Genomic DNA, 17,554 nt, shown 5'->3' on the forward strand with positions numbered 1-17,554 from the left:
AAAATGTAACATACAGAATAACGTCACATCTCACATAGAAATGTCAAAGAAAATCAAGATAAAGAAAATGACAAAAAAAAGTCATAATTGTATACATACTACTATATGTTTTTTACATAAACCATTTATATGTAATACCATTGGTGTCCCCTAATTACAAGAAACATGTAGTTTTAAGAAAAGAAAAAAGTGACGATTTGAATAAACCAAATGTAGAAATATTTGGTCTGTCTTTGAGCCTATCTCTTTGGACTTCCTAAATGAGATTGTTGCAACTTTAAAACCTACTTGCTCTCAGAATGTGATTCCCACTACTTTTCTTAAGCAAGTATTTCAAGTTATCGGTCTTGATTTGTTGTCCATCAACAAATGTCTTCCCACAGGGATCGTTCCCGACTGTCTTAAACATGCTTAGGTTTAATCTTGTCTTAAAAAAACAAATTTGGATTCTACACTTCTGAGTAACTTCCGCCTAATCTCAAATTTACCCTTTCTTTCGAAAATTCTAAATATCAAGTCAACTCGGAAGGAAGCTTTCGGACGAGCAATGCTGCTGACTCGGCCGGCACTGCCGCTGCCTGTGGAGGCCTGGCAGGCACAAGCGCACCCATTGGGGTATTGTTGGGTAAAGGTGCATCAAGTGGGGACTTGGTAGGCATGGGTGCTACCTGTATAGAAAAGGTTTAGGCTTCTGCTGCAGCAGCTGCTTCCACAGCAACTCAGGGATCTTTACAGTTCTCTTCTCTTGGATATTGTCAGAGACACCCTGAGCACCCTGTGCACAACAGACAGGTGCTCCCTTTAGAGAGGAAGCTTGAGGCTTCTGCAGTAGCATCTCCTGCCTCAGTGGCTCAGGGATATTAATTATTTTCTTGTTGGGCACAGGTGCTCCCTGTGGGGAACAGACAGGTGCTCCCTGAAGAGAATAGACTGGAGGCTTCTGCTGCAGCAGCTCCTGTCTCAGCGGCTCAGGGATCTTTAGTTTTTGCCAGCATTGTCCTGTTGAAGGAACAGACATAATCATGTAATGCTGACCAGATTTAATGAGTGATTCTTAGAGAAAATCTAAAGACATATTGCTCAGAAATCCCATTAGAATCAGATGCATCAGAAGCCCCATGAGTTGATCATGGGGCTTTAGATGGTGAGAGATCCTATGTTTCGCATGTTTTATATTTCTGCCGGGCACTTCTGCTCCCTGGGGGTCCTCCTGTAGTAATGGGGGACAAACTCAAGGGTGCAGGTTGACTTTGTTGAGCTCTGGCGGGCACAAACACTTTCTGTTGAGACCCAGAAGCTTCCTGCTGGGAACATGGTGGAACAGGGGCTGTCTGTGGGGTCCTATAATGCACATATACACCTTTTGGGATCCTGGAGGGCATAGGGGTTCCTTGGGTGAAAGAGACTGGTGCATTTTGTAAATTCTCCCTCAGATGCTCAGCAAGCCTCCGTTTTGCTCTTATTATTTTTCGGACTGGCAATGCTGCTGACTCGGCCGGCACTGCCGTTGCCTGTGGAGACCTGCTGCTGTAGCTCCTGCCTCAGTGGCTCAGGGATCTTTGGATTTTGCCTATCTGGAACCTTGTCTGGCATGGGTGCCCCAATTGGGGAACATGTGACCTTTGAGGCTGACACAGAAAGCATGGCAGCTCCCTGGGGGGCTCAGCAGGTATAGGTGCTCCCTGTGCAAAAGAGGCATTTTGCAGATGCTTAATCAGATGCCCAGGAATCCTAAGTTTTCCTCTTTGTTAGGACCCAGCAGGCACAAGTGGTTCCCGGGGGGACCCAGAAGGCACGTGTGCTCCTGTGGGGACTAGGCAGCCAAAGCTGCACCCTGTGCCTTTTTCTGCTTCTGCTTTCTTCCCTGTTCCCTGGTCTTCAATGATGCACATGGGAAGTGCATCATTGAGGCATCCCTGAAGACCAGGGTTGAGGTGAGCTTCCCCATCTCAGAAGAACCAACAGGCACAGGTGCTCCCTGTCGGAATGCGATGGTTGGGCACTGGTGCTCCTTGTGTGGACCCGTCAGGCATGGGTACTCCCTGAGTCTTCTTCTTCTTCTGCCTCCACTGCTTCTTGGACTTCATTGTTACATCTGAGAATCCTGAGTGCGGGGTCTTCTCAGGTGCATCGTTGAAGACTGGAGATGAGGTGCGGTTTCCCCCCTCAACTTTCTCAGATCCAGCAACCACAGGTGCTCTTCTTCTTCTGCCTCCACTGCTTTGTGGTCTTCAGTGTTGCATCTGAGAAGCCAGAGTGCAGAGACTGAGCATTCTCAGATGAATCCCTGAAGACCAGGGATGTGGGGCATGAAGTGTCATCTTACTCCACTGTTCCCCACCACTGCAATGAGGTAGGGTTCCCATATGCATGATCCTCAGATATGGGGCAGGAAAACTCCATTATTGCCCATGCACCACTGCCACGCAAGGGCCATGACGAGCTCATCTGATAGTTCAGGACTGCTCTGTGTTCTCATGAATATAAGTGGGCATGGTTGACATAGTCATATTGATGTTGGATTTGATGGTGAAAGATGATCGTAAGAAGTGAACAATAGTCAAGTCAAGTCACCTTTATTTATATAGCGCTTTTTACAATACAGATTGTATCAAAGCAGCTTCACATTGATAACATGAAAATAATACAACAAAGTTTGTTTCTAGAAGAAAATTGCATCATCGTCCACCCATAATAAGGCAGATCAATAATATTGTTGAATATTAAATGTCCCCAACTAAGCAAGCCAAAAGCCAAGGCAACAGTGGCAAGGAACCAAAACTCCATCAGGTGACAGAATGGAGAAAAAAACCTTGGGAGAACCCAAGCTCAGTCGGGGGCCAGTTCTCCTCTGGCCAGCGAGCGAACAGTGTATGATTATGATCCAGGCAGCGTTACAGGTCAGAAGTCAGATTGGTCGTGTCGATGAGGCCTTCACAGGGCTGATGAGGCTGGCACCTCAGGGATGCGTCATGGATGGGTCCAGGTGCAGATCCACCATCTGATCTGGATACGGCCGAGGTCCACCTCACTTCAGGAAACGGAGAGTCTTGTTGACACTTCAGGACTGCATTGTCGTCGCGTCCAGGCGCTGGTCCTTCTTCAGATCTGGATACGGCCTGGATCCGACGGATAAACAGAGAGACTAATATTAGCGTAGACGCCATTCTTCTTATGATGTAACGAGTACATCAGGATTTATGGGAAGTGTTCCCGGTTCCGGCTGGCCTAATCTATGCAGCATAATATGGAATTTTAGAAGTCTATAATGTGTTATGTGTATGCTAGGTCAAAAATATGTGTTTTTAGTCTAGCTTTGAACTGACAGAGTGTGTCTGCTTCCCGGACAATGTTAGGAAGATTGTTCCAAAGTTTTGGTGCTAAATAGGAAAAGGATCTACTGCCAGCAGTCGATTTTGATATTTTAGGTATTATTAACTGGCCGGAATTTTGAGATCGCAAAAGACGTGAAGGACTATAATGCGTTAAGAGCTCGCTCAAGTACTGCGGAGCTAAACCATTTAGTGCTTTGTAAGTAATCAGCAATATTTTAAAATGTATACGATGTTTAATAGGGAACCAGTGCAGTTTTGACAGAACTTGGCTAATATGGTCATACTTCCTGGTTCTGGTAAGAACTCGAGCTGCTGCGTTTTGGACCAGCTGTAGTTTATTTATTAAGCGTGCAGGGCAACCACCCAGTAGAGCATTACAATAATCTAGCCTTGAGGTCATGAACTAACTGTTCCGCATTTGTCAATGAGAGCATATGACGTAATTTAGATATATTTTTAAGATGGAAAAATGCAGTTTTACAGATACTAGACACGTGACTTTCAAATGAAAGATTGGTATCAAAGAGCACACCCAGGTTCCTAACCGACAATGAGGACTTAACAGAGCAGCCATCAAGTGTTAGAGAGTATTCTAGATTATTACGTGAGGACGTTTTTTGTCCAATAATTAGAATCTCTGTTTTTTCAGAATTAAGTAGTAGGAAATTACTAGTCATCCAATTTTTTATATCAGCTATGCATTCCGTTAATTTTGTGAATGGGTAAGTTTCATCTGGGCGTGAAGAAATATAGAGCTGAGTATCATCAGCATAACAGTGAAAACTAATGCCATGCTTCCTAATGATATCTCCTAAGGGTAGCATGTACAGAGTGAACAGCAACAGTCCTAGTACTGAGCCTTGTGGTACGCCATACTGAACTTGTGAACGATAAGACATCTCTTCATTTACTGCTACAAACTGATAACGGTCAGATAAGTATGATTTAAACCATGCTGCACCAATACTGCCTTTACACAGGGTTTGGGGATCTGAATTTTAATTAATATTTTCATAAATGAGAATCTGGTTAAACGGTAGAACGTTACTGACTCGATGTACATGGAGATGTTTGTATGTAAATCAATAATGATCAAACTAATGGAAATTGGTTTAGATTTTTTTAATAACCTATAATTGTTGATAATTATGCACTGATTATCCACCTGTTCTTTGTATTTAATGACAGATTATAGAGTACAACGGGGCTAAAGGCACACCTTAAGAAAAAACATGCTTTTCACTATACTTTCATAGTGTATGATTGCTGAATGGTAGCTATAGCTAGTTCAGCAATATCAGATCAGGAAGAATATTGTTTTCCCCCGTGCCAGGAGATGAAACATTAATTGATACAAAACAGTGAGATGTCTGAGACTGAGATATTCGGTATCACTTCATATTCATATCATATTCACGAGTTTCCTGTTTTGTGTTAACCCTTTTGCACGTACGATCACACTAGGGTGGCCATACATCCGGATTTTGGCCGGACAGTCTGGATTTTAAGCCCCATGCGTGGCATCCGGCGCAGCCTCAAGTTGGACACTCATTTGTCCTCCTTTTTGGAGTTGCACTGAATCGGCCTGAAAAAAACCCTGCTCTAAAATCTTGGGATGGAGCAGCATAGCGTCTACCCAGCAAACACATTGGCGTTGTGGCAACGTCTGTGGCACGTTGCATTTCTGCTATGGCAACGTCGCTGTCTACGTGCTCGCAACATTGTAACAACGTAGAATTGTAAGACGCGCCAGGGCTGTAGTAACGTTGTTGCGCGACATTCAGCAACTGAGAGATGACGTTCTGGCCATTTTTATTTTATTTTTTTATGCTAGATATAGATATCCCCATTTAGCAATAGTTAACAAATAGTTAAAATTAAATTAACCCTAAACTAAAGGGTTTTTAGTGTCATTAATTTGATACGCTAGCTACTCCACATAGGAAGAACAGACATGCCAACTACTGACCTGATGCAGACACACAGCTAAAGCGGATAGCCTCTTGTTCTGAACGAGGTTTACATAAGGTCACGTAAAAATAAGCGGGGCTGCCAGAAATCTGCCCCAATGGGAGCGCGCTGCAGTTCCATTTTTCACCACAGATTTACATTGGAAATTTGTGGGGCGCTGTAGAGCTAGGGAGGCTCTTAGTATCATGAATACATGCCTGCCGAATCCATGCGCTACATTTTAATATATCCTGCTCACTTAAAATAGTCTAGAAAATCCCAAAAATATTCTATGCACAATTTTTTTTAATTAATCCAGTGTATATAGATGTTTGGAATGAAATAATATTTTGGTGGTATAGTGCAGCTGGCTCCAAGTAAACAAGCCTCTACAGCACTTAAGCATTTGTATTATATTATTGTTTTACCTCTTTAAAATGTGTTGATTAATAACTTTGCCAACATTTTGTGCCATAATAGTTATATGATTTTGTTAAACAATTATTCTGTACCATAATTGTTTTGCTCAGTTGCATTTATAAAGACTTTTAGTAATAAAACTTTTTGATCAAGTATTTCTATTACGTAGTATATATATATATATATATATATATATATATATATATATATATATATATATATATATATATATATATATATATATACAGTATATATATTCTGCACTTGCAGCTGTTGCATTGATAAGTAGATTATGTAGGCTACGTTATTGGTCGTTATCGATCATCCCCTGTATTATGAAGGATAATAATAAAACAAAACTTATTCATTCAGAGGACATTAACTTGTGTCAGAGGCTGCCTTTGCAATTCAGAGTCATGTTTCAAATAAACAAATGAGAACAATTAAAAAAAAATCTGTTGTATTTAACAATGTCTTAACAATGTCTCTATTTAACAATGGCTATATGAAATGATGTAAAAAATAAATAAATACTACTTTTAAATATGAAATTAAAACCACCAGTAGGTGGCAAATCATTGTCTTGATGAGTCAAACGATTCGTTCAAAACGGCCGGTTATACAGGAACAAAGCAAGTGGGTGATTCCTCACGAAATTAGACTTATGAGGTGTCATGAAGTATTTTGATGATAAAAGTAAATGCTATCAAAATAAGAAGAATACAGTTATAAACATCTCTTCATGTACTATTTTGCACATGATTTCAAATAACATCATAAATACCAATTTTATTGTTTTTTCCACATTTAAGGGGAAATTTCTCATTACCGCAACGTGTCCATGACTGGATTTTGGTTCTTTGAGATGGAAATATTTATAATTAAAAAATAAGAAAAATAAAAAGCTTCAGTGCATGTTATACTATAAACATTTACAGTAAATAAACATGTGGTATTTGGTGATCATTGGTAAATGTAGTGACAATAATAAGGAATATAAATGTGTCCAAGACCAATTTTCTCATTCTCCGCAACAATTTTCAATCATTGTTTAAGTCCTCTAGGAATTAACTTTTTCAAGGAATTTTGTTGGAAGGGACATAATTGACTGTGACACTCAAGATGGCTACCAGGTAAGCAGTTCATATTTTCTCTCTCCAGATAAAAGTTAAAATTTTGTTTGTCATAGTACCTACACGACTTTTTAGTTCTCATTACCGAAACATGAGTTTGTGAAGTTTTAAAAAATGTTGCCGTTTACATTTTTTTATTACTATATACCCCATTATGGTCTAAATATAAAAAGAGAGGGAAAGTTTAGCTAACCCTTATTTAGCCTCCACAGTTAGCAAGAATGTTTAAGGTCACTCATCCTCCGCAACACCATTATCATTCACCGCAACAATTGAAGGCCTGTTGCGGTGGAGATACTCAATGTTTCGGTAATGAGAAACAGACTTATGAAGGAGGGACGTGCACTATAACTCTTGCTCATTTCAATATAACTTGATATTGCCTTAGCACTACTTGAACAGATTGCGTAAACAAAATAGCTATTACAACCCCCCCAGCAGGAGTCACTAATTTTTCCTTTTTATGAAGTGCTTCCTCAGAAAGCAGTATGAATGCAGTATAGGCCACCTACTATAAATGTAATATTTAATATTCAATACTTTTACTGTGAAACAATGTATTTCTATGTCTTTTTTACAAAATGTTACATTCAAGATGGCTATTGTGTATTTTGTTACAGGCAAGCATCAGTTGATAAAAAAGGGGATCAGCAAAAGACAGGCTGAAAAAGCACAGGGAAAAAATATACAGCTATCCAATCCTTCTTGAGGAGTAGGCTACAGAAGAAAGGGGAGAGAGAGGTCAGGGGACAGGGTGATAGGGGTCAGTGGCGGAATTGTTTTCTGAAACTGCAAAATAGCACCAGGGAACGTTTGCACCAGAACACGCCTCCTCTTTGCGCTGAACTGCCCCCGGGAGCGCAAATGCATTTTCTAGTTTACCGATGTGCGTCTGTGGAGGGAAAAGTCAGCTGTGCGCGGGTTCAAAATAGGAATGATACATGTGTCGGTGTACAAAGTCAATTGCGCTGGGTGCAAGATAGGGCCCCATTTGTCCATTATTTATTTCTTCAGAAACACGAAAATGTATAAAAGGCTCCATTACCTTGTATCTTACGTTATGGCCCCGTAGAAGCAGTTTTTGTAAAAATAGGCTAACGATTGCATCATAAACACGCGACTCTCTGTCGTACAGTAGAGAGATTACCGTATGGACAGGAGGAGAAGCTCGCGGGCAATCGGGGGGACGTGGAGGCAAAATGACAAAGTAATTAATCAGAATACTAGCAAAAGTTTCTCCTGCTCCTAGCTCATGGACACCTCCTACTCATGGACACAGCGACCCCATAGACTTCAACGGAGAAAAGAAGCTCTCACTTCCTGATGGTCGAGCGTACTGCGCAGACTCAAACTGAGCTTGATGACGTAGATGTGACGTGAGCAGCCTGTCTGTCTTCTAGTAGCTGTGCCAAGAGAAATCTGAATCATTCCCTTCCGAAACTTGCAGAGACGGAGAGTGTGAGTAGGAGGTGTCCATGAGCTAGGAGCAGGATAAACTTTATGATTCTCTATGGGCTTCTCCCTTGACTTTATGCCTCCACGTCCCCCCGATTGACTGCGAGCTTCTCCTCCTGTCTATATGGTAATTTCCAGAGAGTCATGTGGTTATGACGCAATCGTTAGCCTATTTTTACTAAAGCTGCTTCTACGGGGCCATAACGTAAGATACAAGGTAATGGAGCCTTTTATACATTGTCGTGTTTCTTTAGAAATAAACAATGGACAAATGGATTCTTTAAACGCCTCAGATGTAAAGTTATTCGCTGTCAAAGTGATGCCAAAATTAACGGGAGTCAATGGAATGCTAACAGCAGGTGATGGCTTGTTAGCCAATGGCGGCCCTCGGGGATGGTACGCTACTCGAGAGCTGGATTACCCCCCTGTGTAAAGTTTGCAATGCTGGAATATAGTGTGTGTGAGAGAGAGAGAGAGAGAGAGAGAGAGAGAGAGAGGGACGCGGGCACGATCGAAAAGTCGCAAAGTGTTTACTTATATTTGTGTGTGTGTGAGTGAGGCGCGGGCACGATCGAACAGTGGAAACATAAAAACATACTCCGTCATTTTGTTTATACAGTCATTCAAACTGCTAAGTGTTAGTTACTGTTAATTAAAAGAAAGGAAAAATATAATATAATATAATATAATACAAATATATTACTCTGAAATGTAGCAAATAAATTTTCAATTCATTGAGGCACAATTACCTAACATATCTCAAGGTCTTTTTGTCTTTTTATTAATTTAATTAATAAACTAATTATATAAAACTATTGTCAGTGCACTACAAATAAACTGGTTCTGTGCCTTACTTTATTAATAAAACTTATTTAAAAAATACAAGGCTTAAGACATTTATTTTCCTTTGGTGGTCCAGCCTGAGACATGCACAAGCATTTTTGTTTTGCTTTTCCCTCCATTGTACCGAACTCGTACCAAACCGTGATGTCTGAACCGAGGTATGAACCGAACCGTGACTTCTGTGTACTGTTCCACCCCTAGTAATATATATACAGTATATATATATATATAAAAAATATTTAAATATAATATAATATATATGCAATGAAAGTGATGATTACGATAAATGAGAAAATGAAACACTGTTTATGAAATAAATATTCTTTTAAAAATTGTATGTGTTTTAAATATGTAAAATAGAGTTAGGCATCAAACCCCTTTGTCAACAGTGAATGTGTGAGCTAAATCTCATTTCCGAAACATTGATCCTCATTACCGAAATGCCATTTTCATTACATTTTTCAACATGTATCTTTTTTTACAAATTAAGTAATAATTACATAATCATATTTTGTTTTAAAATGTATATAGATATTATACAACACTACTTATTTAAGGTCTGCTACATAACAAATGTGTATGTTATCTTTTAGTGAAACAATTAAATAAAAGAAACTGTAAATCATCACGTATGTTTCGGTAATGAGAGAAAATAAGGAAATTACAAAAAATAATAAATATGAAAAAGTAATTTCTCCAGAGTTTTACATAGCTTTGAGCACGAGTAATAAGAGTCTACTTTAACATTAGCCAAAAATACACATTTTTAACCATATATTTAATGTAATGTCATGTTGCGGTAATGATAATTTTTTATGGACTAAAAATAATTATATAGGATTTTTTTTTTTTTAAATCTTCTAAAAATAATGGTTATAGTAAGTTTAGACCTTAATCTTATATGTGCAAAAAGAAAATTGGCTTCAAGGGCATTTAAAAAAATCTGATGCTGGACACCTTAAATCTGGATTTCGTGAGAATCACGCAAGTGTCAGCGAGTTTATTAGAACGATTCATTCAAAAACACGGATTCATTCAGTAAAGAAACATCACGGTGTTGCTCGGAGACGCACGGCTCTACTGTTGATTTGTTTGTAACTATTTTCGTTCGCCAAAGAGACTTGATAGAATATTGCCTGAGTCTAAATGTAAGTCACCTAATTATATTAACTTCTTGTTTGTCTTTTCACACGAATTAAGTTTGACACATGTGAGCTGTTTAGTAAATAGATTCACTGTAAAGCATACAGCTCGAGTGCAGAACTCATTTACTTAATTGACAGCTTGATCGACAGCTTCAGTGATTATAAAGCCAGAGCTCAATTTCACACGATCAGGCTGAATTTCAGCCACTCATTCATAATGTTGGCATCCTTCTGAAGCATAGGCATTTGTAACTCCATGTAAGTGCTTCAGCTTTCCTTAATTTCAACCGAAACAGAGGTCGCACTGCTTCTATACGACCGTTTTGCAGTGCTCGAATTTATTTTTCACTGAACATTTGTTACATGACAGAAAGCCGAAGAACAGGTATCCCTGCTGGATAAATACAGCTGAAGCCATCACAGATCTGAGATCTTAAAGGAACAGTTCACTTCAAAATGAATTCTGTCATAAATAAGATATTTTGAAGAATGTCGGTAACCAAACAGTTGATGGACCTCATTGACTTCAATAGCATTTTTCCCCCTACTATGGCAGTCAGTGGGGTACATCAACTGTTTGGTTACCAACATTCTTCAAAATATCTTATTTTTAATTATGACAGAATTCATTTTGAAGTGAACTGTTCCTTTAAGATCTCAGATCTGTGATGGCTTCAGCTGTATTTATCCAGCAGGGATACCTGTTCTTCGGCTTTCTGTCATGTAACAAATGTTCAGTGAAAAATAAATTCGAGCACTGCAAAACGGTCGTATAGAAGCAGTACGACCTCTGTTTCGGTTGAAATTCGTGAAATGAAGTTCAGCAGAAGAAAGAACTTCAAAAATGTTAGAAACAACTTGAGGGTGAATAAATTATGACAATTTTCATTCTGAAGTGAACTATTCCTTTAAGAGGAGTGTTATTAGAGTGCTTTACAAAGTTGAAGTCATCTAACATACAGTCATTTTGTCTTCCATTTAAATCAAACAATACACTGACTGAACATAGTCCAGAGACACACACACAGACAATATTTTGTACAAAAACCAATTACTGAACTTTATTAACATCAAGGAGTTTTTTCCTGCAACATTTTTTATTCCAGTTTTCTTATTAACAAATAGAAAACAGACTGTGTATACAACAGATCGAACCTCTACAGCACTAATCATTCACAAGGTAAAAATGAACTTGCCAACATATTCTGAACGTATGGCCAGGTCTCCCTTTAACATGCCGGTTGTAATCGAGCAGGCATGAAATGACGTCGTCCTGTAGGAAGTGTTTTTAATTTGCGTTGTGCTGCCCCATCCCATCAGAGGAGACCGCCAAACACCCGGGGTGCGTAGATAATACAGTAGATATAACTTTTGTACCATGAACAGATTCACACACAGCAGTCTCTTGTGTAGTTTTCTCTTTGTTGGTATATCAAGAAAAGTCCAGGATTACGTTTTGAGAGAATTATGGACAATAGAGCAGAAGCTGTTTATATACTGTATCTATAATAGTATTTATATTTATTCATAATTATAAATTTATGTATATATATTTCTGTATAAAAAGAAGAGTTGGATTAAACAGAGCTGACTCTCCCTCGGGGGAGTGGTTTATACTGTACAGGTTGCCAATGGCGATTGGTCTCATTTCAATATCAGGTCTTCAAATGTCACAGAGAAGCGGGATGTGCGAGGGCCACTTTTCACCAGGATTGCGTTCGGTTCCCGGTAACGTCCCTCGCAGTGAAACGCGCTCCAATCAGAAGGTTTATTCTTCACAAATCACATTTAACCCCTACTGAGTTCTGTACAGTGCTGATTTTATTGTTAGTTGATTTGCTTTCCCCTACCAAAAGTTTTTCTTATTCAGTACCACTAACCCAAAGGCATTTTTCTTTAATCATTGAGATATCATAGAGAGACAGAACATTAAAGGCTTCTCCAAAAGTGAACCCGCTCATTTTAGCCCAATAAGACCAATTATACATAACGAAGAAAAGAAAAAAAAGATTAAAAAAAATATTGTTACAAAGTCGAACCATCAGCAGCTTAGAGAACAGCGGTTCTCTCGTATTAGTATCAGAGGAACATGTTAAAAATACATGTTCTTGTGCTAAAATAACCTATTACAAAGAAAATCAAATAAAACAGTACCATTTAAGGAAAAGGTAGACCTACGGAAAAGGCCGTTAAGACAAAAGATGTTAAAAGATGATTAAAAAACACAAATATTCTAAATAAGAATAATAACAATATTGTCATACTGGATTTTTAAAATAATAATAAATGATAATCATGATTTAAAAAAAAAAGCAGGGGAAAAAAAGAAAGAAAAGAATTAGTGCTACCAGTAGCCTTCGACTGTAGTGTGGGTTGGCGTACGCTAAAGAGAAACTAGAATATAGTTTTTTTTAGATGGTGCTTCTTGAAAGAGAGTTGTCTATATTTCTTAAAGCAATCTCTTGGTGCCAGTCAATAGCAGACTGCTGTGATTGGTTAACCAGCCACTGGATAGCCTGCCCTTCCCACCCCCCCAGATCTCTGTACAGGATGGGGTGGGGGAACGGTGGCTCAGAAGGGACACTTGCTGCACTCCTGAAGAGTTGTACCAGAGGGCTGTGTTCCAGGAGTGGTTACGTTGCATAGTGATCGAAGCTCCCCAGGTACTCCAGAGCGGCTCTGTAGCACAGCTGGTACTGGTCCTGCAGGGGAAAACAGTGCGTCAGTGGGACAAACTAATAACACAGAGTTATGGTGACAATATCAATATGATTTTTGGGAAACGACGCATGAAACGTTCTTGACAGATACCGCTGAAATAGGTGTCTTGAGAAATAACGCTAGGCTCTACAAACAACATTGGCATATTAGAACAACTTAGTGCAAGTGTGAAAACAACTTGGATGCAGTTGTTGAAGGAATGAACATATCTTCTCAGTCTAAATCAGCAGCTTTAAAGGCATATTTGACAAGTGCTATTATAATGCCTGGGCAGTGGGACAGTACCTCTGTCTGCACCATGGCAGGCCTTTGTGTGCGCAGGGTCTTAACCGTCTGGAACAGATCCACCACACCTTCATATCTCATCCTCTCCAGGACAATACTCAGAGTGATGAAAACCCCTGTCCTTCCCACTCCAGCACTGAAAAACAACAGCATCTGTTAACTTAACACCTGTTACACAAGGGTGAAGGCTCTACGTGACGCATAACACTGCCGTCTTCAGTGGAATCACGTTTGTGAGGCTGTGATAGAAATTCTATAAAAAAAAGGGGTAAAAATGAAGTAAACCAATTATTTATTACAAATTTTAAATAATAATTCATTATTAAAATGTTTAAATTAAATAATACAATTTAAAAAGTGTACTGTTATTTATTAATACATTTGAAAAAATTATTAAAAGAATAATCTAATATTAAAAATATTTTATTATTCATTAAATGTCATGAAAAGTTCACGAGTCATTACTAGTGCTGTCAAATTAATTAATCGAGATTAATCACATCTAACATAAAAGTTTGTGTTTATATAATATATGTGTGTAATATAATGTGTGTAATATAATATATACATATGTATAAGATGCATATTTTATATAAACAAACTTTTATGTTAGACGCGATTCATCATGATTAATCGATTTGACAGCACAACAAATTATAAATTATTAAATTAAAATAAGTTATATATTTTTTTAAATCTTTAAAAAGAGAATGTATAAAAGATGACAAGAAATAATAAATAAGTAATTTATTATTCATTTTCAATTATTAAATTAAAAATAATACAATAATTTATTATGAAAATAACTAAATTAAATGCTAGAATAAAACAATGTAAAATAATAATTTATTATTAAACTTATTCATTACAAGTTATATAACATTAAAAAAATTTAATTACACATTTACAAATTTTGTTAATGTGTATTACATTAATAATAACAATTATTATAAATTATTAAATAAATTATACAATCCAAAAAGTGTAAAAAGTATGAATTAGTAAAAACGCATACAATTATTTATTATTACAAATTATTCATACAATTTAATGAGAAGTTAATTACATAAAATCTTAAAATGTTTATTTATTTGTTAAGTAGCCATGTAATAAGCAGGATAATGTACAGTCAGTTAGTCATGATCACAAAACCCCTCTGCTTCATGTTGAGGTTTATAGAGAGACGCTGATCAGCTGACTGTATACCATCCCTCACACATTGTGCTATCCTTATTTTCATTCATACTTTTTACTTTTCATTTTCATCCAATCACAGATCAGCATACCTGCAGTGCACAGTGATTGGTCCATCCTGCCCAAACTGCTCCTTGGTTTTATGAACTTGGCCAATGAAATCAATGAATCCCTCTCCGGTTTTTGGCACTCCCTGCTCTGGCCAATCAGTGAACTGGAACTGGCGAATGGTTCTGGATTGACCGTCCTGAAGGGAATGCAGAATTACCGGTTTATTAGGCAGCTGGTATCACCCTCACATACGCACACAACAGCTGGACACCTCCCAGTCAGACCGCGCACAGCAGGGAGCCTCTGTCCATATGCTTGGTTTATGACCGTGTGTGTATGCGTTTCAGCTACAAGCTTTTTCATAACCTTGCCGCTATTTATAGTCGGCAGAAAGCTCTAAAGTCCAAGGCGAGCCGTAGGATGTGAGAGCGAAACATCCGCCACCAGCAACAGATTGCTCACACACCCCAGCGGTGCCCTCAAGTACCATATTCTGAGTGACATTCATCTGAAATAACACAAATAATGCTCCTCTGGCAGATTCCTTCAGGTGATAGATGCACGTACCCTGGCATCTGTGACTTTGAACTCTCGCAGGATGTACTGTGGCATGTTGTACTCAGCCATGGGATCCACAACAAAGTACTGATAGCGGGCAGAGCGCTCTGCAGGCCAGTACTGATGGCACTTCTCCTGCAGGATGAGGGAAAAAAATGGAATTTATTCCTGATTAAAACAGCAGGAAGCAAGTTAAAAGGAGGAACATGCTCTTACCCGTCCCATCTCTCTGAGTTTGGTCAGCATTACTACTATAGTGGAATTGTGCTCCCATAACATCCTCCAGAAGTCCTCTGTGGTCTCTGCTAGAGGGCCCTGAGTGGCAATATAGGCCTTCTGCTGTCTGTGCACACACAAAAACATCTTTTGAGACCTTGATGCAAAACAAGCAAATGTGCCAGAATGATCACATGACCTTGACAGTGGCTAGAAAACAGCCGTGCCTTGACTATATCTGAAATGGACTAGTAGATTTTTTTCTTAAAGGGATAGTTGACCCAAAAATGACCAAAAAATTCACTGAAATTCACTCTTAAGTTGTTTCAAACCTGTAGGAGTTTATTTCTTCTGCTGAACACAAAAGAATACATTATGAAGAATTTCGATTTACATTTTTGTTAAATGGGAGCATCACAGTGTGACAGTGAAATGGATGTGATATGAATGCAACAAATGCAGTCACTATGGAGACTAATGCAGTGAGCATGTTCTGTTTTTATTAGTTTTTGTTTTATCCATTATTGAATAGTTAACTTTTTTTAGTGTTCTTTAAGTTAAATACTAAAATAAATGTAAACAATCACATAGAAATAAAGTAACAAATTGTAAGTTCCTGTCATCAAGAATTTAATTGTTAGTATTATAATATTTTTTTCCATTGTCGTAGAGTGTTACTTCCAGGCAACATACAAAAATAGTGCTGAAAATTGTATCATTATTTATATAATATTATATAAATAGTATATGCTACCATATTATTTTTAATATGTAATTTGTTGGTCTCAGTTTGTGTGAGGACTATGATAGTTTTGACAAAAAGGTTTTAGTTTATTCAGTTAATGGCTGCAATTGACATATTGCCTATATAAGCAGTTATGCAGTATATAAGCAGTTATGCAGTATATAAGCAGTTATGCAGTATATAAGCAACACGCCCTTTTTTAGCCAACCAGAAATGCTCCCTGCCTATCAATCATCTTCCACATTTAGGTTTGCTGATATGTCTTTGGAGGGCGGGTTTTGAAGAGATGGCGTGTCGTTGAAGGAATGATGGCGGTCTTATACAATGGCTTGCATAAGTTGGCAAAACATTCACTTTCATCTCCTTTATGAAAGTCGATTGTGAAAAATCCATATCCTATCATCTGTTGTTCTACCCATATGTCCAGTACACAGAGCTAGGGTGTTATATTAACAAGACCACTGGGTGGCAGCAGCGTACTTCGCTATGGCAGCTTGTACAATCAATGAGCACATGGCAAACACATCGCTGTCTCATACAAACAGTGCCACGGGTTAGCAACTAATGAAGGTGCTGCAGGCGAGTTAATAACATGGAACCGGGAGATTAAAGTCTGCTCAGGGCCTTGTTCCGACAAATAAAGAGATGGCAGAGAAGAAGAGAAGAGATGGGGAGAGACGAGCCAGAATGAAGAGCAAAGAAGAGCGAGAGACCCCCTCCCTCCCACCCACGGCCACTCATTCCAGAGCATACACACACAAACACGTCGCTACGAACAACACACAGCAGACGTCAGGGACACACTGCCTTTGACAAAGCCGAATTACCTCTACATTAATCTGTTTTTCCTTGGAGGTTATTTTCACCCCCAATCAAACGAAATGCAACAAGAAACCAAAAAAGGCAGACACAAAAAAACAGCTCTAATGACGTATCCGCTCGACTGGAGAAGCTCTTTGTAAACTAGCAAGAAGGTCAAGCGTGTTTTTGTGCTTATCGCATTAACATGCTGTTTAAAAGAGGGTTAATTGCAGCCTTTTGACAAGACAACAAATCTCGGAGCAGACGAACCCAGAGGCTCGGCTAGAGAAGGAGACGTGACCGGAGAACCGCTTTTTTTGAAGCTCATTTGGTTTCAGAAATGGGAGTAGTGTCAATTACGCATTGGCACAGGTTGAGCTCCTCCAGAGTAGCTCTCATTAAGTTTTAATTCAAACGAGAGGGGCTGATGTATCAAGCCCCTAGACATTCCCTTCACAGACTCTGTGACATTTCGTGCCCACGCTTCGTTTTACGGCAAACACGACTGGCCTTTTCTGTCTCTGATTTTCTCGAGCGATCGCCCCATTGAGAGCGCCTCCCTTTGTAATTCAATAAACAGCTGTCAGACAGAGTAAAGCAACAAAAAATGTGAAGGCTGAAAATATGTAGACAAACTACACTCTGCTGCTCATTGTTTAGGGAGAATATTGCAGTGGAGGAAAATAGGAGCTATGGATCATC

At 38.7% G+C, this 17,554-nt stretch overlaps 1 protein-coding gene across 4 annotated transcripts in view; it reads right to left on the reverse strand.

The window, feature by feature from the left end:
* Nucleotides 1-11,315: 11,315 nt before the first annotated feature.
* ptprfb (protein tyrosine phosphatase receptor type Fb) overlaps nucleotides 11,316-17,554 on the reverse strand; it is a 132,573-nt gene continuing 126,334 nt past the window's right edge. For all 4 annotated transcript variants that reach the window (XM_082172158.1, XM_082172156.1, XM_082172157.1 and 1 more), the window contains 5 exons: nucleotides 15,307-15,433; nucleotides 15,100-15,225; nucleotides 14,574-14,728; nucleotides 13,288-13,423; nucleotides 11,316-12,983 (listed from right to left, as the gene is read on the reverse strand). In XM_082172158.1, coding sequence (XP_082028284.1) covers nucleotides 12,915-12,983; nucleotides 13,288-13,423; nucleotides 14,574-14,728; nucleotides 15,100-15,225; nucleotides 15,307-15,433 — 613 coding nt within the window. In that variant the 3' untranslated portion in view covers nucleotides 11,316-12,914. The remainder of the gene's footprint in view (nucleotides 12,984-13,287; nucleotides 13,424-14,573; nucleotides 14,729-15,099; nucleotides 15,226-15,306; nucleotides 15,434-17,554) is intronic.

This window comes from Leuciscus leuciscus (assembly GCF_965113295.1).
Source record: "Leuciscus leuciscus genome assembly, chromosome: 6".
Lineage (NCBI taxonomy): Eukaryota > Metazoa > Chordata > Actinopteri > Cypriniformes > Leuciscidae > Leuciscus > Leuciscus leuciscus.